The sequence below is a fragment of the Nelumbo lutea genome, chromosome 2 (genome assembly GCF_056320005.1).
Source record: "Nelumbo lutea isolate HS-2025 chromosome 2, American lotus-T2T, whole genome shotgun sequence".
In the NCBI taxonomy this organism is placed as follows: domain Eukaryota; kingdom Viridiplantae; phylum Streptophyta; class Magnoliopsida; order Proteales; family Nelumbonaceae; genus Nelumbo; species Nelumbo lutea.
In genome coordinates, this window is record NC_142685.1 from 18,580,696 (window position 1) to 18,606,988 (window position 26,293).

The 26,293-nt window shown below is 37.6% G+C and overlaps 2 protein-coding genes across 12 annotated transcripts in view; both read left to right on the plus strand.

The window, feature by feature from the left end:
• Nucleotides 1-1,525: 1,525 nt before the first annotated feature.
• On the plus strand, nucleotides 1,526-8,885 carry NPC1 (non-specific phospholipase C1). The gene is made up of 3 exons (XM_088970969.1): nucleotides 1,526-2,917; nucleotides 7,242-7,418; nucleotides 8,426-8,885. Exons 1-3 carry the CDS (start codon nucleotides 1,822-1,824, stop codon nucleotides 8,737-8,739), a joined length of 1,587 nt encoding a protein of 528 aa, XP_088827095.1. The 5' UTR covers nucleotides 1,526-1,821; the 3' UTR covers nucleotides 8,740-8,885.
• A 4,527-nt stretch (nucleotides 8,886-13,412) lies between these two features.
• ATE2 (arginine-tRNA protein transferase 2) overlaps nucleotides 13,413-26,293 on the plus strand; it is a 32,154-nt gene continuing 19,273 nt past the window's right edge. For 6 of the 11 annotated variants that reach the window (XR_016107573.1, XR_016107575.1, XR_016107574.1 and 3 more), the window contains exons 1-2: nucleotides 13,569-13,968; nucleotides 24,766-24,804. Coding sequence is in view for 6 of the 11 variants with exons in the window: in XM_088971515.1 (XP_088827641.1) it covers nucleotides 13,830-13,968; nucleotides 24,766-24,804 (178 nt within the window). In the remaining 5 variants the exon portion in view is untranslated. Of the gene's footprint in view, nucleotides 13,969-20,240; nucleotides 20,409-24,765; nucleotides 24,805-26,293 lie in introns of all 11 variants that reach the window. The other 5 variants (XR_016107576.1, XM_088971517.1, XM_088971518.1 and 2 more) reach the window with 3 other exon arrangements.

The window sequence follows — 26,293 nt, forward strand, 5'->3', positions numbered from 1 at the left end:
AGTGCTTTCATAAAAATATTTTATAAAAGTGCTTTTGTAAAATTCAACTAGAAACAAATTTGGAAGAAAAAAATTGAATAAGTGCGTATATTTATTATATAAACACTTAAAAAAGTTGGATATTTGGGCTTAAAAAATAAACCCTTATTTTTAAAACAAAAATTTATTTCATACTTATTTCCCAATTATCAATAAGTGGTTAAAGGCCCAAATAAACTTATTTTGAATAATACTACGAAACATGACCCTTTTTTTGGGGTAATAGCATATAAGGGCAACTTTTGGGGTTTAATATCAATAAAAGCAATATATTTAAAAAAATTCAAAAAATGGGTTAACTTTTTAAGAATAATATCAATAAAGGGCAAAACATTGTTCATCATCTTCTTCTTGCCATTTTGTTCACCAGAGTTGTCGTCCGCCACCACCTGCCACCATCGTCTGCTGCCGCCTCCGCCCACCTTCAACAATGTTGCCGGAGGTGGCCGAAGGCAGAGGTGGCGGCGTTGGCGTTGGTGGTTTTTCTGTCCAACGCCACCACCTCTACCTCCACCTTTGGCAACGTTGACAGAGATGGTTGGTGACAGAGGTGGTAGCGGTAGCGGGCGGAGGAATGACCACCAGTGCCGTCACTGCCACCGCCACCTCTGCCTCCAGCCACCTCCGGCAACGTTGCCGAAGGCGACGGCGGGTGGCAATGAACAGCGGTGGCGAACGACGACTTTGATGAACAAATGGCAAAAAGAACAAGATAAACGGTATTTTTGCCCTTTATTGATATTATTTTTAAAAAGTTAACCTTTTTTTAAATATATTACTTTTATTAATATTAAACCCCAAAATTGCTCTTATATACTAGAAACCCATAATATAATAAACCAATAAAAATGATAAATTGTCTAATGCATCTAAAGTAATGACAATTACATTTACCTAAAATAGACTTCAAGTGCAAGGCCCTCGAACACCGTTTGAATATGTCTTCATGGAGAGATATTCCCAATGCAATGGAAGAATATTCGAACGGACTTTGCACTTAGTGAATCCGGTTTCATGCAACTACCCAACCATTTTTCCCAAAATTCTACGAGTACAACGCTCACCGACGTCATTCCGGGTACTTGTTCGAAGCTGCAGATTACGTGGCAAATTTAGGAGATCACACGTATTTCGTTCTCCCGGTCTCTTTCTCCTTGATAAGTTTCTATCCACAACGGTCTGATACGTGTCGGAACAAGCAATTTTGACGCGTTTTTTATGAAGAAATTAAAAAACTTTAAGGGTTTTTACTCTAAACACCGACAACTTATGGGCTGACGTAGAAAGAACAATACTCAAAATGAGATGGAAGATCATGGTTTCTCTAGTCAGCTTTCACTTGGCAAAAAATATGTAAAACTGTTCGGTGATTGTTGATCAGACGGTCCTGATTTCTAGATGCTGGGTCCTTGGTCGATCGTACTTTAGTATGCTGTAGCCATTGCACAAAAAGTAAAACAAAATCAAATGACTTTTTATTTTTTTGTTTGTTCTGATAAACACCTTTGAATTTCGTTTTTTTATCCAAAAAAAATCTCGTTATTTGCCGCCCGCTGGCCGGCTGGTCCCTATTGAGTATTGAGTCTATTGACTAGCCTTGTCGTCTACGTCTTAACTCTTAACTCAACGCTCTCGACGGTCCTGGACAGGCTTCAACTGCTCTAAGCTCTTTTCCTTTTCTTCGAGGCCAACTAACTTTATTTCCCGGTTTCTACTTTTTCTGCTTTCTGGGTTCTGATTTCCGATACTCCGGCCGTCGGAGTGGTTCCTGAGCCGCCCAAGATGGATTGCCGGCGGCTTCTCCTCCTAGTCTTCTTCCTCCACCTTGTCGTTTTCTCTCGCTCCCTTGACGTCAACTGGCACAAGAAAGGCAAAATCAAAGGGCCAATAAAGACCCTGGTGATTTTAGTCATGGAAAATCGCTCTTTTGATCATGTTCTGGGTTGGCTGAAATCTTCCCGGCCGCAAATCGATGGTCTGACTGGTAAAGAGTCGAATCGGGTATCGGCTTTCGACATTGATTCGCAGGAGATTTTCGTTACCAACGATGCTTTGTTCGTCGACTCCGATCCCGGCCACTCGTTTCAAGCGATTCGGGAGCAAATTTTTGGGTCGGAGAACTGCTCGTCGAATCCGGCTCCGATGAATGGGTTTGTGCAACAAGCAGAAAGCATGGGTGAGGGCATGTCGAAAACCGTTATGAGCGGTTTTAAGCCTTCGCTGTTGCCGGTTTATACCACTTTGGCTAACGAGTTTGCCGTGTTCGATCGGTGGTTCGCGTCAGTGCCCGCTTCGACTCAGCCGAATCGGTTTTATGTCCACTCCGCCACTTCTCATGGAGCCACCAGCAACGTGCGGAAGGACCTCATCCATGGGTTCCCGCAGAGGACAATTTTCGACTCCTTGGACGAAAGTGACCTTAGCTTTGGGATTTATTACCAGAACATCCCTGCAACTCTCTTCTTCAAGAGCTTGAGAAAACTTAAGCACGTAGTTAAGTTCCATAGCTACGCATTGAAGTTCAAAATGCACGCCAAGTTGGGTAAGCTTCCGAATTACGTGGTGATCGAGCAAAGGTACTTCGACGTGGAGCTGGCTCCGGCCAACGACGACCATCCATCGCACGATGTCGCCATTGGGCAAAAGTTCGTTAAGGAGGTGTACGAGACTCTGCGAGCGAGCCCACAGTGGAACGAGGCGGCGCTGCTGATCACATACGATGAACATGGTGGTTTCTATGATCATGTGCCCACGCCGGTCATTGGTGTCCCTAATCCGGACGGTATCATTGGGCCTGATCCTTTCTATTTCAGGTTCGATAGGTTGGGTGTTCGGGTCCCGACAATATTGATCTCGCCGTGGATCGAGAAGGGTACAGGTGAGCTTTTTTGGTTCTTATGCTGTTTTCAAAATTCTGGGTTTAACTTTTTATTGTCAATGTTGGTGCTGTCTCCGTTACTCGTCTACTAGCTTATTTGGGATAAATAAATATACTCAATGAATGTCATTCTCTCTAGAAAAGAAACCATTAGGCTCAGTTTGGAAAGAGTGCAAATGCATACAAAATGCAAGGCTTTGCACTCTACATATTTGTATTTGTTCTCGTTCGAAACTGAGCCTTAACTGACAAAGATGAAGCTCTGGAGCTTTTCATAGATATTTAATGTTAGAATTCAAAAAAATGAACTCTTTTAATAGGTAATGCTTTTTTGTGTAGATGTGCCCACAAGTCCTTGATTTTTTTTTTTTTTTTTTTTTTTTCTTGTTGAGTCAGGTTGTTGGAGCCACATCAAATTCTGGTTCCCATGTTTGTGACAATGCAATACTGAGTGTTTATTCTTGTTTTCTGTTTTTCAATGGAGTTTGTATTGGGTTCAGTATGGGTGGAGCAAGAAGTTTTTTCTTTTGAGAGTTTAAGTAATGAAACTCCTACTAAAAAAATTAAGGCTTCCTTTTTGTCCATGTTGCAAGGGCTATTTAGGTTGGAAAATCTTTCATGGATGAAGGAAAGAATATCTATGAGAATGCAGAATGCTTTTAAACCACAATCAGAACTGTTCAGTAACAATTCAAAAATATGATGTGCAATCTATGATATGTATCAAAAGAGGAACACCTTGGGCATCAACTATATACTCAACACACATCGGGCATTCCAATGAAGCCAGTTATTGAAATCTCAAAAGTCCAGAAGAAAAGAAAACCCAAAAGAAGATTTTTGCTTTTCCATATGGAAAGGAGTTCTGTACTGAAACTTGCTAGTTGCTAGTGTATAGAAGATGGTGGATGGTGAAATGACATAATGGAGCATGTGGAATTTTTTGGTTTCCAACTAGATTATACATGGTTTTTTTTTCATCTTTTAATTTTATAGGCCTCTTTGATAAGAATTTCATCCATCAGGCTCATCCACGAGTTGCCTACAAGAATAGATAATATAATATTAACAAAAGCTAAGCTTAGAGCCACAACATGAAAAAAGTGGTATAGCCCTATAATGTAACACATTTCTGAAATTTATATGATCAGGATCCAAATGAGTTTCACATTGGAGATTCGTTGGGTGAAGGAGAGGTTGATATCACAACCACAACTTTATTTTGGGAGCATTTGCCATTTGGGCAGTAAAAGAATTCTATAACAACTTAGGAAGTTCCCATATCAATTCATAAATCAAATTGTGAGAACTCAGATTTGACTCTGAAAGCAGCCACCTCATACAGATTGCAAAAATGAAAAGCCAAAGGTTAGGTCTATATCCAGTTTACTCCACCTTCCAAGACCCCAGATAGCCAGTATTATCATTGGGTAATGGCCCTTTATTGAAATTAAACTTCAAACATCTTTCTAGATTCTTGTTAGGTATTAACAACCAATAAGGAATCAAAAGAAGAAAATATAAAGGGAAGTAACATTCATATGTTCCTTTGTGGCATGTTTGTCTACTAAACAGCGCCAGGGAGGGGAATTGCTCTTTTGCCCTGTAAAAGTTGTGCAGATGAAAGGTCATGTTCATGAAGCTCATTTGCAAAAACTTATATATTATTTCATTTGCTAGCTTAGTGGAGACTGCAGCTAAAGATTTCTTATTGCAATTGGAAGGACTTCCTACTTGTGAATTCATCTTGTGTAGGCTGTTGACTGGTTCATTCCTTACAAACTCCTTTGCAAGAAGTTTGGAAAGGGATAGAAGTCTCTTGAGACACCAAGCAGGGGATTTTCAACGGTAGAAGGACCCACGTTTTCTTGAGAATTGGGATTTTAAGAGAGACAATTATAGATCTCCTCGTGAAGGGCCTCTTTTTTCCTGTAGAAAAAGCATTTTCCTTATTAAGCCCTATAAAAAATGCATTCTGCAGTCTATGATTTAGCTTGGATATAGAGCTTAAATGGTCACTGAAGAACTGATCTGGTCTGGACCTTCTTTTGTTTCAAACCATATGAACTTGGAAAGCTCTACAAGATCTTAAGTAAATGGATAGGTTAAAAAGTACAAGGACTATTTTGTTTATTTGTAGTGCAAATCCAAACTTGGTGTAAAATCTTGTGCATGGTCCACTTGTTTGTTTCATTCCAACCTGATATAAAATTTGCACTTTTTACCTTATTCCCACTCGTCGGCAGATCCAACTTTTGCATCCCAAAGAATGATGCAAATTTTGCAACTCATTCCTTAACCTTGTCTTCTCATATAAAATGGGAAGCACTTATACTCCCATGATGCATTTACACTTATTTACACTCTCTCTATTTGTATTCCCTTGTATTTGTGCCAGTGCAAATGATGGATTGCAAACAAGCAACACCTAATCGTTAAACCCCCTTTGCCATTTACCAAGGCATGGTGGTGCTACTTGTAGGTTTCAGTAAGATTTGAAATATGAAAAGAGTTGGTCCCCTCTAAATCTTAGTTGAATACTAGGAAATTTTCTTCTTCTACATTTTAATTTCTCCATGCAATCAATGAAATGTTTTAAAATGTGGAGGCATAAGGCGTAAGCCTCTTGAGCACAGGGAGGCATAAGCCTCCTAAAGAGGATGAAAGGGGGTTCGGGAGCTCTGCCCCCAGCCCAAACTTTCTTCCCCTTTCTTCCCTTTCCCTTTTCTTTAATTTCTTTCTTTTTCTTTTCCTTCCTTCCATTTCTATTTTTTTTTCTTTTCTTTCTTTCTTTTCATAGGAGGCATGCATGAGGCGTATGCCTCTAGCATGCGCCTTAGGGCTCTGCTCCATCCCAAACTTTCTTTCCCTTTCTTCCCTTTCCCTTTTCTTTTCTTTAATTTCTTTCTTTTTCTTTTCCTTCCTTCCATTTCCATTTTTTTTCTTTTCTTTCTTTCTTTTCATAGGAGGCATGCATGAGGCGTATGCCTCTAGCATGCGCCTTAGGGTGATTTGACGTGCCTCGCCCAGAGGCACACCTCCCATGCCTTTTAAAACATTGCTTGTAGATGGCATCTCACTGCAGGCTATTGCATCATTTATTACCTTTGTGGGACTATCTCGAGAGAATTATAATCTCCTCCACGTCACTAACAACTTTGAGGTCTACTATCCAATTTGCAAGAAAAAAAAAAAAAAAAAGCTTTCTTGTGCCTTTTGAAGAAAGACAACATTTTTTAAATTTTCAAAAAAATCAAATAAAATTAGAAATACTATTATTTCAAAATGATGCAAACTTAAATTGTAAAAGAAACTAAATATTCTAAAAGGCCTACCGGCTCAAATTAAAATACATGAACACAACATATTGAACATATTCAAGGTGAAAATATAGTAATAAAATCAAGTATAACATATAAAAATATTCAAAGCAATCAACAATTCAAGCATGTGAAATTTTCAATTTGTTTATTTCTCTCTCAATTGCATCACATCAGGTAGTTAAACATCTTGCATTCCTATTTCTATGAGATAATTTTTCAAAGATCTATACAATGCCCCTTGAGGTAAGCCCAAACAAGTTCATGTAAAGGTCCTAAAATATATAAAGAGATTTCTTTTGTGATGTTAGTTGCATTTCATGTTTTCTTCGGCCTTCTCTTTCTCTTTCAAAGCTTCTACTCACACCAATTCACTTCTCACTGGTGCAATGGCTGTCTAAGCAGTAAGCACACTACATCATCAATGTTGCACCTAGAATTTATCACGCTGCCTATTGTTACTCATTAGGAATATTATGCTTGATTTTTCCTGTTAGTTGCATGAAGCTGGAGTTCATACAGCACATGTGTTTGATATTCAAAATGAATGTCCTGTCAGATATATTAAATAGCTTGGTGATTATTTTGCGAAACCTGAATCCCCCCTCCCCCACTAAGTAGTTTATTTTGTTTATGCTTTTCTTTGATCCATTTAACTACATGTATACTTACATTTACTGCATCTGCCAAGTCAGATGATACCTTTTTACTGTTGTTTCTAGGACACTTAGTCCTACGTCCAGACTCAAAATCTGCCACTAATGTTGGCTACTAACAATACCACTTTGTGCCATCCATCCTCAACTCTGATACAAGTGCAGTGAGTAGCACAGACAGGTGGCGCAGTGGTAATGATAGTGGCAGATCTGGACTCTAGTAAGCAACTTCACATCCAAAATTAATGCTTCTCTATGATGTATTACTGAAAGGCTTGTAGCATCTTTTTGAAAATATTGGAAATTCAAATAACCGGATTATAAGCTGCTTTTTGGTTCTTGGTGCAGTGATTCATGAGCCTAACGGGCCAACTCCATATTCACAATTTGAACATTCTTCTATCCCTGCTACTGTAAAAAAGCTTTTCAACCTCAAATCAAATTTCCTGACGAAGAGAGATGCATGGGCTGGGTCCTTTGAGAATTATTTCCATCTCCGTGACACTCCCCGTACCGACTGTCCAGGTTTGTATCTCCTTATAACACATCCTTTGGCTCAGTTTGGGAAGAATACAAATACAAATATGTACAGTGCAAATTCAGGTTTAGAAGTACAAAATACTAGGCTTTGCACTGTACATATTTGTAGTTGTACTCTTTCCAAACTGAGCCTTTTATGACCTTTTTTTATCATGAATTCATCAATTCATTTGTGGTAATAAAGAACAATTATGGGTTTGTGGTACCTTGTCTAGAATGGTGGGGTATTGCCTCCCCAAATTCAAAATGATGGCTATAGTGATTGATATATACTTCAATTAGTAAAGCCTCTTTTGTTTTATCCCCAAGCCAATCACATCCCAGTTACTTTTGGATTGTGAATGGAAACTATCAGGTGTTACGTAGACCTGACAAAAAGTTGGCCAACCTGCGAACCCGACCCAACCCAACCCGAAGAAAAAACAGGGTTAGGGTCTCATTTTTAGCTACCTGAATCTGAGAATGACCCGACCCAGAAAAAACTGGGTTGGGTTGGGCCATGGATCAACCTGCTGACCCAATTGTCAAGTCTAATTGGGACTGTTCATGCATTATTGGAAGTTTCCACTCTTTACTTTTTTTCTATTTAGTCTTTACTCTTTATCATTTATTCTTTAAATTGTTAAGTGTTCAAGTTTTTTTATTTTATATTTGGAATTTTAAGGTTAATTCTTTTAATTTTGGAAGTTTATATGTACTTTTTCTTTATTTTTTTAAGTTTCAGTTATTTTTGGGATGACCCGAATTGACCCATGGGTCGCATTTGACAACCCGAAATCAACCCGAAGGTCTTGACCCAACCCGAACCGACCCACCCAACCCAATTGCCAGGTCTAGATGCTAGGGTCATCCAATGTCGTCTTTTCCTACATTGATGATTAACGTGTCTGGTAGGTTTGGCAATGAATCGCTTGCAGTCTTCTTTCTATGAATTCCCCATATATTTTTTGCGGTTCTTAATTTAGAATACCTTGGAACATGGATATTTGCAGAAACACTGCCAGAAGTTGTGACCCCACTGAGGCCACGGGGACCGAAGGAAGACATGGGCCTCTCGGAGTTCCAGGTGGAGTTGATTCAGCTTGCATCCCAGCTCAATGGTGATCACGTTCTCAACACCTATCCATACATTGGCAAGAGCATGACTGTAGGTCAGGCAAACCAGTATGCCGAGGATGCAGTGGCTAGGTTTTTGGAAGCCGGAAGGGCTGCCTTAATGGCAGGAGCAAATGATTCTGCCATTGTTACAATGAGACCTTCCCTCACAAGCCGACTTGCAGGTGGGGAATATGGCAGTGCTTGCTAAACCATTAATTCTGCCATGCTCATCTTCTGTTGTAAGTTGCAGTTCTACATAAGAACTCACAAAAACATTCTTGTATTATATTTGAAACTCTTGTATCTTCCCGAAGTGGATACCGTACGAATATACGATAGACTACACTACTCCAAGGTGCTTCTTTCGCTGCTCTCTCTTGACTTTCTGCTCTACTTTCATCGCTTACAACTAAGAACTGTGTGATTATGGGGAAGATTGCGTGGTTAGATCAGAAGTGTGACAGGGTTCTCTCATCACCCAGTGACTTAGTAAGATTTGTTTTTTTTTTTTTTCATGTTCTGGCAACATTTCCTTCAAACTTCAATGGTGGACATCGGGGTGGCATAATAGATACATGATACATCTGTGGAGCAGATTCTTGATATTGCTGATAGGCATTTTAACTGTTTACACAGTGTTGATTGAGCTGCATTGTGTCACTTTCAATAGCGGAAGGTCAATGTTGCAGCTCATGTAAGACTATTTTTGCTTTTCCGGATTTTTCTTCATAACTCTCTGTGTACAGCCAACCTTATGATAAACTTCTCGATTTCATAAGAATTGCTTAAAAAAATGACTGGATGAGACAGCCACTGGCCCATCGAACAATCTATCAATAGGGAAGTGTATATAGAATGGGTGATATTTATATTTATATATGACATATATTATAGAGTCGGGTTTGGGTTGCTTGAGGTTTATCCAATCTAAAGTAAAATCGTGTTTATGAGTTAAAACCCAAATCCTAACCCGAATATCAACTTGACTCAACCCAACCCAATCCAGCTTTTCGGGTTGGGTTCAGGTCAACCCAGCCTAAGATGCAGCCTTAATATTTTATTAGTTCAAATTTGACTTAAAAGCTCTAAAATGAATATATTTTTATATTATACACATTATATGTTTTTTATAATGTATAGTATATTCTTGTGATATACACAGAACATAAAAATATATTTTGTATAACATATGTACGTATGTATGCAAAATGTATGCAAATGTATGTATATTTGTGTATATGTATGTGCTATGTATATATATGTTTGTATTAATGTAGTCAGGCTCGTGAACAGAATTTTTTATTGTCTAAGCTTAAATTTAAATAACTAATTGAGCTTACCTCAAGATTCCAATTCAATTAAAATCAAACTTGAATTGAGCCTAATCGAACTTGAACCCAAACTATTCAATTATAATTCAGTTTGATTGCCATTGCATTTTGGACTGACCAATAACGATGCATGAGTGTCATTTCAACTAGAAAAAAAATGTATGTATTTAAGAAACACCAAATATGATGCCCTTTGATATCATATGAATTGCTTAAACACATTTTTTTGTTATATAGCTTTTTTTTTTCTTCTTTTTTTTTTTTAGTGACGACACATTTCTGCTTGATTGAAAGATGTTATTTCTTTTTCTTTTTTCTTTTTTAATTTTCTTGTTTATTAGCGGTGGTTGAAAGATGGATTGGTCATCCAACTAAACAACCTTTGTCACTAGTCTAAAATGATAATACAGCCTAGTGAGTTCATGACGAATAAAAATAAAGTCAAGCAAATATGGTTGGACATGAGCTTGATCTAGAGATGTGATTCATAATAATGTGCTAGGATTCAAGACACTCAAGCTTGAAAAGTTGTTTGTTTGTTTGTTTTTTTAATCTTTGGGGGAATTATTTGTATAATTCATGAAAAATGATAATATTTGTATTAACACATTTCTCAAGTAGTCTTATAGTTGGAACTGTCTACATCTACAATAGGGATGACAAATTTCCCTATTAAATTGGCGCCTTCATTCACTCTTTCTCGCCTAAATGGAGTGGGTTTCCTTAATCTTAGCATAATGGGTGGGATGGAGAAAACATTTTTTGCCCAGATGGGATTGGTATATATTTTTCTGAACCCACTCCAAAATTGGTGGTAAATTATTAAGATACCCCTAAGTTTATTATTAATTTCTAAAATATTCCTAGTTTTTTTTTTTCAAATTCTCAAAACCCTAGGTTCCCATAATCCCATGTTTAAAATACCTCCAAATTTTCACGATTCCATTTCTAAAATATCCCATATTTTTTATACTCTTTTTAACTTATAATTTCAAAGTGGAGAAATTTTAAGAATCCTTATCCAGGATAAGGAATGGGTGCCTCACCTTGAACCCACTCCACTCGTGCCACCACCGAGGACAAGGTGGGAATAGATATTTTATCTATGAGGCACGGACAAGGGTGCCCCCGCCTCATAAATGAAATGGGCCGGCTCATATGTTATATTTTAGGTCTTATGGACCGGATTATATGTTATATTTGGGGTTGGGCCCGCACGTGCAACTTATATCTTAGGTCTTATGGACCACACCATGCATAGGTTATACACTTTATCATATGATACAAGCCTGGACCAAGCCTGGGCCACTGGGTCCATGATCATCTTTAGTTTACATTTATTTCTTAGTTTGGGACTGGGTCTACCCTGATTTGAATAAAATCAGAGGTACAAAATGAACCGGCTCATGATCCGCTTTGAATTCAACTCTGGTCCTGTTTTTGTTGGGTTCCGATATCCTCCCTTGTTGGATTTCCCGGATCAGACATGGATCATAAAAATAGGATCTAAAATTGGGTTGGGTCTGATCCCTCTATCCGATCCTATCCGATAGGATCGGGTAGTATTGCATTTTGTAATTTTTATCATTTATTTTTTAATAAAAAAAGGCATATATTGTTTTTGTTTATATAGAGTGCTGCATTTTGCTAATTTTAATAAATTGTCAAATTTTATAAAAATCAAATCATTCGAATTAAGATATCTAGAATGAGATTCAAATTTGAATTAACCTTTTAAGATCCTATTGCGAAGAGATAAGATATGAGATTTATATTATTGGATCCAATACAATATACCCCAAACAGAATTCGAGATTATCATCCATGCATCAAACCTGATTTATAAAATGAGGTCATGCTTTTTGGGCCAAGAACCACGCTCAAGATTTTTTACTACTTGTAATTAGGAGTGGCAACGAGCTGAGCTTTTCATAAGTTGTTCGAGTTCAACTCGTGAAAAGCTCGATTCAATTTGGTTTTAATTGAGTTTGAGCCTAATACAGTGGCTCGATTATTAAACAAGCCGAGTTCGAGCCTATTAGAGCTTGGCTTGTGAGGCTTGCGAGTCGGCTCGAGAATATAATATATATATTTGATATTTAATATATATAGTATATAATAAAAATATTATAATTATTAATATTTTTGAATCTAAAATAAAAATATTTATATATATATATATATTATTTTTTTTTTTATAAAATATTTTTTTCTCAAAATTGAATTCGGCCCAAGTTGAGCTCAAGCTTATGCATTTTTTACTCAAACCGAGCTCGAGCTCAAGCTCAAGGTTCTGGCTTCAACCGAGCTCGAGCTCAAGCCTAGCACTACTCGGCTCGGCTTGGCTCGAATCCAACCCTACTTGTAGCCTCATAGAATTGGGTCAGAAAAAAAAAAAAAGTAAACTAATCCTATCCGACCTAGATTGGGTTATGGTTACAATTAAGGGTTCGTCATTTTAAGACTTACGAGTGGGTCGGGTGTCCAAACCCGATCTGAGAATATTATCCAATTAGAATCATTTATGTAGGGATGCAAATGGATTGGATTTGAATAAGATATATCCATATCCAATCTAATACTGTTCATGTCGAATCCAAAGATCTGATAGGTAGGGTTGTACACGGGTTGGGTTGGGTCGGTTTATTGGGGTTTCCCAACTGACCTGACCTGGTCGGTTTGAGTCGGTTGGGTCGGTTTTCGGTTTTGCTCCTGTAGTCAAACCTTATTTCTGAAACTTGTCTCACATTTGGTCCAGTATCAACCTTACTAACCCCTGTTCCACTCAAAAAGCTTTTGTATTTCCTTGGTAAACAAGCAACCTTAATCTGGGTTCCCAACTGTCCTTTCTTAGAGCCTAGACTGGCCATCTGGGCATAAGTTTTGAATTGAGACGTAGGATTTAGACCCAATGATTTTGATATGCTATTAGAGGAAGGAAGCTATAAGACTTCCTTTCCCACACCGAGCTCCAGAGTTTCCTTATTTCTGAAACTTTTAATCCCTTTTTGTGATTCCTTTATTTGTCTGAAAAGGAAGCTACTTTTGTCCATGTCAATGAAGTTAGAAACTATTGAACTAGTAGAATACTAGTTAAGTAGGAAGACTAGTTCGATTCGGTTTTGATTTTTACACAAGAAAACCGAAACCAACCCAATATTTCGATTTATAAATTTGCCCAACCCGAAACTGATGGGTGCTGATGAAAACCCAACCGACTCGGGTTGAGTCAGTCCAGATTAATCGGTTTGGTTGGATTGGGCCTTCTTATTATGAACAACCCTACTGATAGGCCTTGGTTTGAATACGAATCCTATTGATAATTTGGATATAATCCGATACAACTTATTTTCTTTAAAAAAATAAATTATATCAATTTAAATAAAAAACAAAAGATACAAATATTTTTTAATTATTTCCATTATATATATTCAGGTCTTTTATAAAAAAATAACATACTAATTTTATAACAATATAATATAAATAAATAAATAATACCAAAGCATCATTAGCCATTATGAGATGAGTTGCAGGAGTAAGTACACCCACCGCATGGCAATGGTACACGGTTTTTTCAGGACGAGACTCCGTTGCAAGTTGAAACATATCAATGATTCGATATGTTTCCATAGATAGAAGGGTAGTTTCGTATTTCAACCTAAAGCTTCCCACGGAATATGGCTAATTTCGTATTTCAACTTAATTCATATTTCCTTATACGTTCACTCCGGTTTCTGAATAATGGGGTGTCTGACTTCCCACGGAATATGTTTTTACGATTTTAGTGTAAGCTGGAGCTCATGTGTTGTGTTGTTTTTCTAAGAGCTTAATTCCTTATAAGGAAAACCAGAAACTGAAACGCAGAAGTAGAGAAGAAGAGACCTTCGGCTCATAGGTTCTCGTCGATCATCTGCCCAAAAAACCCTAAGTTTTTAAAAGAAATCAAGGACTTGGATGAAAATTGGTAATGGCGAATAGGAGCAAGAACGAAGCGAGCAGTAGCAGGAGAAGCAGCAACAGAGGTGAAAGCGTCGTCGTTGACGTCGGCAAGCGGAAGGGCTCTTGTGGTTATTGTAAATCTGGTGGATGTACAAGCTTCACCCACGGTTAGAGGATTCAGTGATGACTTCTGTTTTTGTTTACTTTTTATTGTTTCAACCGGCGATTTATTGGTTTTTGGGATTGCTTGGATATTGCTTGTTAATTTTACCGAATTTTCTGGCGGTTTGTTTGTAATTTTTGATTGATTGCTTGTTTTATGATTCAATTAGATCTTAGGAAAAACTAAATAGAAAAGGTCGAATCATTTGGTTTTTCTCCTCCCCTTCTCCCGAGCTTATTGAGTGAAATGATTGCTTTTGCAATTTCGGGGGAACATATACTTCGATATCCATGCATATAATTTTATGAAAAGTGGTATTCATCTCTATCTTTTGGGTTAATTGTGGATTAGTGCAGAGCTCTGAATTTCATAAGAACCTACAGCTTTTGTTCTGCTATACCTGCTTGGTATTCACCAAATTCTTAGTTTATGGCTAAGTGCTTCAGCCTTATATTAGAGGCAGGGGTTGATTCTATGTCGAATTTTTAATCTTCTTTCACCTATAAACAATTCGAGTCGAGGGTGCAAGCTTGCTATGCAAGAGAAGTTGCTGGGCGTTGCCATCATGACCGAACTTGAGTTCTAGGAGTAACTTTTCAAAAATTTATTGTTTTCTCAATCACGTGTGATGACACCCTCCATTTTACTTGATTCTTTTTATGTGAACCTAACACAAAAAATACCTGCATTCTGCATATGGATTGAGGACCTGGTCTGGAGTAACAGTTTTTTGTCTGAAGGGAACATAAGTGCCATAGTTGGTTCTTTCAATATGCATCTCTGAGATCCTCGTCTCAAAGATGTAGTTCCAAGAAGTTTCTCTGGTTTTTCAATGGAGACACTACTGGCAAAGAGCAAAGAAATATAAGGTTTAGAAGGGGGAAATAGGAAAGAAAACTGCAATCAGAAATAATCAACTGCCGTCTAGAATTTATTTTTCTACCTTCTAAGTGCTCATTGTCCTTTCTCAATGTCTTTTCTACCAAAAAAAGTGTTGCCTAGAATACCTATGTCTCATTGATGAAACAAAGTATTTTCGGATCAAAACAAAATATAATCTAAAAGCTATAAGAGGATGAAAAACCATATGGTGGATGCAGGAATACCTGGAAGCAGCATTGACAAAATCAGGAGGTGGTTTCTAGCAGTCTTAGTTTTGTATCATCATCATATTCTGTCATTATGAAGTTTTGTGTATATAAGTGAAGGGCCTATTTCCATCTGAAATTTGAGGTCAGTTGGATGATCCAAAGATGGGTTTATTTAGGTTTCATTGTAACTCTTTAATTGGGTTCTGTCCAAAAGTTGAAAAGTTTATATGTGGAGATGTGTTCAGGCAGCCTTCTTGGGTGTGAGTGAGATGGAAAAAAAAATTAGAACATTCAAAGACAAGGAGTTTGATGTTAGAGTTATTATTTGACCTGTGTTGCACATTGGATTTTGATGAAGGAAGAATTCAAGTCCCAAGGGGGTCTTTTTGGCTCCATCTTGAGAGAATGGGGTGCAATTGTTAGATATGCTCATCCAAAGCAGAATATAATGGCAGACTGGGTTGCCTTGGGCTGTGGTGTGATTAAGCCGAATTTGATTAGAGTTGTTGTCTAACCTGCATCCTGTGCCCATCAGGTATAGGAGTGATTTTTAGAGACCATGAAGGTGATGTCCTATTTAGCTTCTTGGGGCTGACTAAAGAAGGAAATTCCCCTAAAGTTTAGTTGCTAATGTTCCAAAGTCTCAAGCTGGCCTATTTAATAAGATGGAATTGGTAGAAGGTGACTTCGGGATGGTATTGGAATGGATTCAGAACCCAATTTTGTCCTGTGGGAGGCAAGAGTATTGGCTAATGTTTTGGAAGGCTTGTTCAGATGGGTTCCTTGATCAACTAGGACTTGCTCTCTTCCAACCATGGGCCTAACCAAGATGACATATGATGGATGTAGCTTGGGCAATCCGGGGATATTTGGAATCGGTGGTGTGTATTGAGGCATGGAGGGCTATCCCTTATAACTATTATAAGGTTCCATTGTAGTTGGAACCTCAACATGGCAGAGTTGATGACTGTGTTAGAACTTACAAGCAGTGTTTTAAAAGGCATGGGAGGCATATGCCTGAAGGTTCCCCCAAAACACCCTGAGGTGTATGCCAGAGGTGCTGCTTTCTCTGGGGTGTATGTCTCAGGTCTATGAGGTGCACACCTCATACAGAAAAGGCAGAAATAAAGAACAAAAGACAGAAAAAAAGGAAGAAAAGGAAAGGGAAGGGGAGGGAAAGAAAGAAAGAGAAGAAAAAAAGAGAAAAGAAAGAAAAGAAAAAGGAAAGGCAAGGAGAGGAAAGAGATCCTCATTGAAAGCTTGCAAATTCAAGAATAGTACCTTGGCCTGAATCCCATAATTTAGGAGGAACCTAAATGTTTGGGAAGTGGATGAATGATGGAACTACTGCACCTCTTATACAGGTGAAGTCTGCCAGGTCTGACAGAAGAATCTAGAAGTGGGAACTGGGAAGACTGGAAAATTCACAGTTAAATATTTTCACAAGGCCTTCGGCAGTGCAGAAGGACATTAAGTCCCAACTCACACCATCTGGGGTAAAAATGTGCCTTCAAAAACATCTTTCTTTGTTTGGATGGCCTATCTCAATAGAATACTTACAAGGGACAGCCTTACCCAGAAAGGTGCTGTACTGGATTCAGCTAGCTATGTTTTATGTGAAAGCCAACTGGAAGCAGTGGATCGATCACCTTTTACTGCACTGCAGCTACTCCTGTGGGATTTGGAACAGAATTTCACATTTGTTCGAAGTACAAAAGTTGCTGCCCAGGATCAGTAGAGGACTTTCTAAAGGATTGGAAGGTGGAAGGGCTGAGTCAAAGAGGAAAATTAATCTGGAATATAACCCCAGAAGTGGTCTTCTGGTGCCTTTGGCAAGAAGGAAATGCATGAGTCTTCAAGAGCAAGATAAGTTCTGCTGATTTCATTTTTCAGAAAATTGTGGGAAAGATGTTCTCTTGGTTGTCTGGTCAGAGATTGTTTAAGGGTGTAGGTTTTGAATCTTTTTTTTTTTATTATTATACAGGATAATCTTTCTGTAAAGCAGGGTGAGGATCAAGGTTAAAGGGAACAGTTTTTTCTTGTTTCCTTAGTACATCGTCTTGTTGTACATTTTTTTTGTTCATACTAATACAATGATACTTTACCTTTTCTCAAAAAAAAAAAAAGGAGTTCCTTTCTTCTTCCTCTTCCTCTTCCTCCTCCTCATCTTCATTACGCCTCCTTAAGGGGCACAAAGTAATGGCGGGATGGTGCAAGAACTGTGAAGGTCCATAGTTATACATGCATGCATTGAGGGAGATAAAGAAGCTGGTCAAGGAGATAAGTACAACTTTTACATGGAGAAACATAGGTCAGAAAACGGTATGGGTGATATGTTGGCAAGACAAGGAGTTAACAGGGATTATCTCCATTGGTGGGATGACTCTCCAAGGGGGAATTTGTAACAGTATGATGTAAATATTTTTTGGTAATAAAATAAAAATTTATTAGAAAGAAAAAGATAATGATACAAGGAAAATGACCAGAGATCATTTAAGAGAAAAAAAGAGAAAATCCACCCCATCCACCCCTCCTTAGCAGAAAACAATCAACCTGGAGAAAACAATAAAAGTTATGACTTTCCACCCAGAGAAAAAAACCCAAACAAACTGACCCAAAGCAAATAAACCTCAGGATAGAAAACTCCAGGATAATACTGAGCCCTAATTTGAAAAGATTCAGAATCCCAAAAACCAATAAGCACCAATGAAATAGATGAGCTACCCATCACCAAAAAAGCCAGACCAGGAACTCTCTACTTCTTTACGATCCTCCTAGGTTTAAGTGACTTCTTGTTTGGCCCAATTCCAAATAGACCCCTTTTCAACTGAACAAAAATATTTGAAACCAAGATGTCTTGGTTCTTCCTCATCCTTCTAATTCTAACTGCTAGAGAGGCCTCTCTAAGCTTCTTCACATACTTAAATTCCTCATTGATTCTTTCCATCTCTAGCATTTAGTTCTTCTCAAAGAATTGGCTTGCATCAGATATCTCATTCTTTTCTTGAATGCTCCAGTTAAACCATCCAATCTTTGAAAATCATGACTTCCGGAATCAAGTGATTTTTGTTGAGAAAGTTTAGGCAAGGGTGTTTTTAGTCTTTTACTCTTCTCTTTGTACTCTCTTTGTATTTGGGCACCCAAGTAGGGGCCTCCTTGTAATTTCTTGTTTCAAAATATAAAGTGCCTTTTGAGGGTGTGAACAGTAACATAAACACACCACTTGACACGTTCTTCTTCTTCTTCTTCTTCTTCTTCTTCTCTCTCTCTCTCTCTCTCTCTCTCTCTCTCTCTTTCTTTCTCATACAAACCCTAGATTTACAACACTAGTTTCACAACTTGGTATCAGAGCGGGTAAAGGCACTTGGGAATACCTTTCCTGCTGACTTTCTTCCACGAGATGAACTGCTGATGTTAGAGTGCCGCCAAATGACACCAACAGTTCTTTTCGGGTGTTGGCAGCAGTACGTGAATCCTACATGGTTTGATTCACCTTGATTTTAGAAGATTTTAGGTATGACTCTTGTCTCTGTTCGAAGCTTCTATGATTTTTAGTCGCTTTTTCAAGCACAAAATTGTAGAAATTCCAGATCTGATGTTGAGCCTTATACACCATGTTTAATCAGTTCTGCTACAAAACCTAGACCATTCAGGTCGTTTTTCACTTTGGAAGCAACGGGAAGTGGTTCCGTAATTTTCTAAGACCTAGACAATTTTTTTTGAGATTTTCTTCTCCCTCTAATTTGTCGCCAACCTAGTTTTTTGGCCTTTTTTTGTCTCTTAATTGTGTGGTGACCTGGTTTCTTGGGTCCTTAGTTGTGGTTAAGTATTGGGGGTCCCTTTTGGTTGACAAGAAAGTGTTTTGATAGAATATGGAATCATCTAAGGATGTACAAATGGTTTCTAGTGTGCTTGTAGGAAATGTAGACATTTCTAGTGGTATGATAACTACTGTTAAACTTGATGGAACTAGCTTTTTAGAGTGGTTCCAATTTGCTAAACATACCATCTTGGGAGAGGTAAGCTGGGATTCATCATAGGAAAGGAAGTGAAGCCAAATCTGGAAGATCCGAAATATGCAAAGTAGGAACAGGATACCTCCCTTGTAATGTCATGGTTGATTTGCTCAATGCAATCTCATATTGCTCGAAACTACATGTTTCTTCCAATGGCCAAAGATCTTTGGAATAGAGTTGTTGCCACCTATTCCCAAGTTAACAATATTGCTAGAGTGTCTGGCTTCAGAGGGAAACTTGTAGTATGCGTCGGGGGGAGAGATCTGGTTCTATGTATTTTTCTTCTTTACAGTCTATCTAGGAATAAATGGATCACCTGGATGCTCTTGTATGGAAGGACCCTGAAGATGGTGAGCAATATTGAAAGTACATAGAGGAGAATAAAGTCTTTGATTTCTTGGTTGGCTTGAATCTAGAGTTTGATTTTACCAGGCAACATATTCTTATGGTTGGCATTGTCACTCTTGCCTCCATGTACTCCCTTGTACAAGGGGAAGAGAGTAAAAGGACAACCATGATGCAACCTCTCATGATTGATCACTCTGCCTTAATGTCATATCGATCTAAGCAAAATACTAATAAGCACCATGTTATTGGAAGGCTGAGGATTTGGTTTGTAATTATTGCAAAAAGCTAAGACATACTAAGGAAAGGTGTTGGAAGCTCAATCATCATTTAAAACAGGGAAGAAGGGAAATTCTCACTTGGCTACAATTTGTAATGATGCTCTAGTTTCTGATGTTCATGACTCCTCTTTTGTAATGGACAAACATAGGAATATAATATTGTAGCTGGAAAAGGGTGGTATATCCTTCTCATTTGGTTCTGGACCTAGTAATCCATCTAGTTCATACGCCAAGATAGGTACTGCACTTGCTTGTTCCACATCTTTTAATCCATGGATTGTAGACTCCAGGGCCAATGCCCATATGACTAGTATGCTTTCACATTTTATCTCATATAAATTAACACCAGGGAGGGGCAAGATTACCGTTGCTGATGGATCTCAGACCCCTATTTCGGGTTAGGGTGAAGTCAAACTCACTCATAACCTTTCTCTTGCTGTTCTTCATGTGCCCTAGTTACATAAAAGTTTGTTGTCTGTTAATTCTCTTACAAAATCCCATAATTGCTCAATGACCTTTTTTCCTTCCCTTTGTGTTTTTCAGGACTTGAGCACGGAGAAGATTGGAAGTGGGCATGAAGTTGGTGGAATCTACCTCTTTGATGGACTTTAAGAGCATGGATTATCGAGCCAGACTAAGTCTTGTACAAATGAGAAAATGAGTCTTTTGAAATTATGGCATTGTCGTCTTGGTCATATGTCTTCCAATTCTGTAAAACTTCTATTTCCAAACTTATTTGATTCAGTGTCAAAGTTGAACCTTGAATGTGAAGTTTGTCATCTATCAAACATTGTAGAACCACATATATTGTGAGTGGTAAAAGAAGTAATGTTGCTTTTCATTTGATCCATACTGATGTTTGGGGCCTATATGCTAGCATGGGTGGGTATAAATATTTTATCCCCTTCATTGATGACTACAATCGGTATACATGGCTCTACTTGGTGAAAAGTTGGGATGAAGTTCCTATGATGGTTCAAAACTTCATGAATATGGTAGAGACACAGTTTGAGAAAAGTGTTAAGATAATAAGATCTGATAATGCCAATGAATACTTTGAACATTATTTGAATAGATTTCTTGAAGATCGGGGCATTATTCACCAAAGTTCATGTATTCATACTCCATAACAAAATGGGGTAGCCGGAAGGAAGAATAGGCATGTGTTGAAGTTGCTCAACGTTTACTATTCTAGACTCATGTTCCCACCCGTTTTTGGGGTGATGTTGTTGAGACAATTGTGTATCTCATCAACAGACTTTCTTCAAGGATCCTTAATCTTTAGTCTCCTCATTAACTTCTCTTTCCTAATGAACTTCCTTTTAATCTCTCCCTCAAAATCTTTGGTTGTGTTTGTTTTGTTTATGATATGAGTCCTTCCTGGCGTAAGTTTGATCATAAGTCAGTTAAATGTGTTTTCCTTAGTTACTCTCATGTCTAGAAAGGCTATAGATGCTTTGATGCTCTCTATGGCAAAAGATATGCCTCTAAGGATGTTACCGTTTAGGAGTCATCTTTTTTTTTCTGGTCATCTCGTCCTTCTCTTCAGGGGGAGAATGCAAGTGAAGATTGGACTCCCTTTCTGCCTTCTTGTCCATGTCTCTTCTGTTCCTCCTCCTCCCTCTCTTCCCTTTAACAATGGTATTCCTCCTCCTCCTCCCCTGTGTATCGGCCTTGGTCTTGGCAACAATTTTTCATCAGGCGCAAGTAAGAGGGTGGCTCCTGAAGTAGAATGCCCATTATAAACTGATTTCTCAGACTTAGGTGATCTTGAACCTCCCGATAATTCTATTACTGTTCCTGACCTTGATCTTCCTATTTCCATTCAAAAAGGGAAGATGACATGTAGCGACTATCCTATTACTAACTATGTGTCTTGTGATGCTCTCTCACCTTCTTATTGTGCCTATATTTTTGCCATCTCTTTTGTTTCCATCCCTTGTAGTATTACAGAGGCAATACAGTCCCCTTATTGGAAGGAAGCTATGAACCAAGAGATGAAGGCCTTAATAAAGAACCATATTTGGAAGATTGTTCCTTGTCCTAAGGATGAGATTCCTGTTGGGTGTAAGTGGGTTTACACTGTTAAGCACAACGTAGATGGTTCAATTGAGAGGTACAAAGCTCGACTTATAGCCAAATGATACACACAAACTTGTGGCATTGATTATTTGGAAACCTTTGCTCCAGTTGCTAAAATGAACTATTCGAGTGATCATGTCTATTGCTGCCCATCACTTTTGACCTTTATATCAAATGGATGTAAAGAATGCCTTCCTTAATGGGGACTTACAAGAGGAAGTGTATACGGACTTACCACTTGGGGTAAGCTTTTCTAATAGTGAAGGAAAAGTTTGTTGCTTGAAGAAGTCCTTGTATGGGCTCAAGCCATCTCCTAGGACATAGTTTAACAAGTTCAAAAATGGTATCTTAAAGATTGGGTTTTTTCAATCTCTGGCTGACCACACTTTATTCATGGTTAATGGAAGAGTAACAATGTTGATAGTATATGTTGATGACATTGTTGTGACAGGCGACGGTATTACAGGTATCTCCCGGTTAAAGTCCTTCCTTGCTTCCGAATTTGAGATTAAGGACCTTGGTGGTCTTCGATACTTTCTTGGCATTGAAGTTGCAAGATCTAAGAAGGGAATTTTTCTATCACAAAGGAAATGTGCACTTGCTTCATGAAATTGGGAAATTAGGGTGTAAACCTGTAGAAACTCCAATTGATCCCAACCACAAGTTGAGTGCTACCGAAGGAGAAACTCTTCTAGACAAAGGGGTATATTAGAGATTGGTGGGCTGCTTTCTGTATCTGTGTTTGACCAGACCTGGCATATCCTATGCTGTTGGAGTGGTTAGCCAATATTTGCATGAACTTAGGACCTCTCATATGTTGGTAGTTAATAAAATTTTAGCCTATCTGAAAGGACACCCTGGTAAAGGGATGTTGTATTCCAATCACGACCATCAAAAGATTGAGGCTTACACAAATGCTGATTGGGCAAGGTCCATTGATGATAGAAGATCTACATCTAGTTATTGTGCATTAGTTGGAGGCAATGTTGTTTCATGGAGAAGTAAGAAATAATTTGTGGTTGCTTGTTCTAGTGCTGAGGCAGTATGCAGGGAATGGCTCATGGATTGTCTGAACTACTCTGGTTGAAGACATTATTAACTGAGATGGGTATTCAAGTGGATATCCCAATGAGACTATATTGTGACAATCAAACAACCATAAACATTGCCCACAATTCTGTTTAACATGATCGTACAAAGCATATTGAGGCGAACATACATTTTATTAGAGAAAAAGTTGTTAGTGGAGAGATTTTCTTTCCTTTTGTAAGGTCTGAAGACCAACTAGCTGATTGCCTCATTAAAGGTGTTCACCGCCCAAAGTTTGCTAAGAACCTTGCCAAACTGGGCATGATTGATATATATGCTTGAGGAGGAGTGTTGAGAAAGTTTAGGCAAGGGTGTTTTTAGTCTTTTTCTCTTCTGTTTGTACTCTCTTTGTATTTGGGCACCCAAGTAGGGGTCAACTTGTAATTTCTTGTTTCAAAATATAAAGTTCCTTTTGAGGGTGTGAACAATAACAAAAACACACCACTCGACACATTTCTCTTCTTCTTCTTCTCTTTTTTTTTTTTTCTTTCTTTCTCATACAAACCCTAGATTTACAACACTAGTTTCACAACTATTTTCTTCTACATCGTTTTCCATAATAGGCATAGGATAACTTCTACATCAATAACCTTTTCCAAATAAACTGATTTTTCAATTAGATGGCTACGCAATCCTCATCCCCTAGAACAACTAAACCCAACGGTTTATGTACTTAAACTTCTACATCAATAACCTTTTCAAAATAAACTGATTTTTCAATTAGATGGCTACGCAATCCTCATCCCCTAGAACAACTAAACCCAACGGTTTATGTACTTAAACTTCTACATCAATAACCTTTTCCAAATAAACTGATTTTTCAATTAGATGGCTTTCATCCAAAGTAATCTCCTTATTGCTTGAATCATGATCAAGTCCTTCTTCCTCTTATCCTCCTTCCTTCTCTTCCCCCGCTGCAATTTCACTCTTCTCTAAAGCTGGGAATGTTCTGTAATTTCTTTTTCATTTAGAAGTCTTTAAGAAAGAACCAGATGTGTGATGTGAATAATAGTTAGGGTGTAGCATTGGCCTTCCTCTATTAGGAGTGCTTAGCACATATCTCTACGGAAACCATTCATTTATTAGTTAATAATATTGACCAGTTCCTGATAAAAAAAGCTCCATTTCATGGACATTTCCAGCTATTTCTGTTCCAAGATATATTGTGATCTCTTTACTGTGTTGTATCACTCCCTTCTATCACTTCTTGATAGGGGGTTTATCTAATTTAATGAAGCATCTGAGATCATTGTAATGATGCAACCTTTGCAGACAATGTTATCCAAATGGAAGGGTCAAGTTGATGGATGAATTTCGGTTAAAGTTGATCTGCCCAGGAGTTGATGGGTTAATTATTTGGTTAGAATTGAGTTAAATGTCAAGTGTATCTAGACAAGGGTTTGAGAGTTTATTAAAAATTGTACACTTTCTATTGGGTGCGCTATGGGCACATTGGACCTTTGAATTGATGTTGACTTGTTTATGTGTGGGTGGGGTGGGGGGGATCTTATATGGTTCTCAATTAAATGCATTAAGTTCATGATTTGATGTATTGGCATTCCAGTGAGGAGAGATTTTCTCCTCTAGATTTAAATAATTTCCGTTTCTTTAAAAATATTAATTTATTTACATTTCCATGTATAGACATGCAGGTAAAACTAGTTAATGCTGCATTCAATATTCCTCCATCTGAATTTGTTACAAAATGTCAAACTTTTAAGTTGTATATTTCCACAGGATTGCTATCTAAAATAATTTATGGCGAACCAAGCATATGAACTTTGAATTAACAATTAATGTCTTGGTTTTTTCCTTGTGTATTTAGAAACCTGTGTATATTGAGACAAGATAGCAAACAAATTTTCTGAACATGTCTTTTTGGCATCCATTTTTGTAGGTTTATGGGCACACAGTATTACTGTTGATGATTACCAAGGTTGGTATTCTTTACTTGTCTCTCTTTTTTTTGTGGCATGGTTTTTAACAAAAGCTGTTAGAACATTTAGGACTGGCATTATGACATTAGAACATTATGTAATTTGTATAAATTCCTGACAATTCATTTTCCCTGCTATAACTATTCGATATTTAATATTACAGTTGCCTAAAAAGGGTTTATTCTGACCACTGAGTTTATCCATCCACCCCTCCCCCCCATTACAAAAAATATGAAAAGTTAAAATCTTCATTAGAGAAATATTTCAGTTATTATTTTCACCCCTTTTACGGAATTACCTTGTCTTTCACCCCATCTTTTTTTAATGAAGTGTATATAAATTAAGTTTTTGAACGAAAGGGGCAAAAAATAACTGAAATATTTTAGTCTGAAAACTTATCTATCCATTTTACATTGAAATGAAAGGATCCTTTATTATAAATTGTCCTATAGTCAATATCATATTCTTGCCATATAATTTCCACATGCATGCACCTCTCAGAGAGTTTTATTTTCACAATGACCTTAGCTGTTAAGAATTTATGGATTGAACTTTTCAAGTATGTGTACTCTGCAAAATTGAAATGCTCAATATCAACATATTTACCAATATATATAACTAAAATATGGTATTAAGATTTTTAAATACCCAAACTTGCCCATACCCTAGACAAAATTAAAGATTTTTAAATAATAACATCGTAAACAACTATTGAGAAAGAGGAAAAAGCAATAAAAACATTTCCTTAAATCAGAATAGATACTAAATGGCAACATAGGCCACCCATCAAGAAGATATAATGGATCACCAGTCTAATACACTCATCATGGATTTATAAGAAACAAACCTTACATGAATGGTCTAGATCAGAGGAGTGAGCACACTGTCAATACAGAGGGTCTTTTATCTGATGGATGGCCTAGGTCGACCACTTGATTCTTCCAATTGTTTGAAATTAGCACTTAAGCAGGATAGTCAGCAATACATGTCTCTGTATGTACTTGCATGTGTTCACACTTAAGCTATATACAACAACATAGCCATGATTAGAAGGTATCTGTTTGCCATACTAACTCATAAACCTAAAACAAAGTAGTGTATCTAGCCTCAAATTGAGTCTAAAAAACAAGTGTACACCTGTATATTAGTTTTCAAAACAATAGTATTTTTTTGCCATTTAACCGGGGATGTGCCCATATGGGATTCTTCATTGATACTAAAGACAACAAAATATGAAATTTATATGACTTGCAACAGAGCGTTCTTGAATTCAAAATGGTATGGACAATCCCCAGTGGACAATAAGTGATCTCATTAGAGCCAAGAAGAATGTGGTTAAGGATTTACTTCCTACTGTCATGTCCAACATAATCACCAAAAGACACAAAGTTTACCTCCTCTTATTTCCCCTCAACAATATCAAATAGAAATAAATGAATAAATAAAGAAATTAGCAGAAAATGTATGCAAAAAAAAAAAGAATCCCAA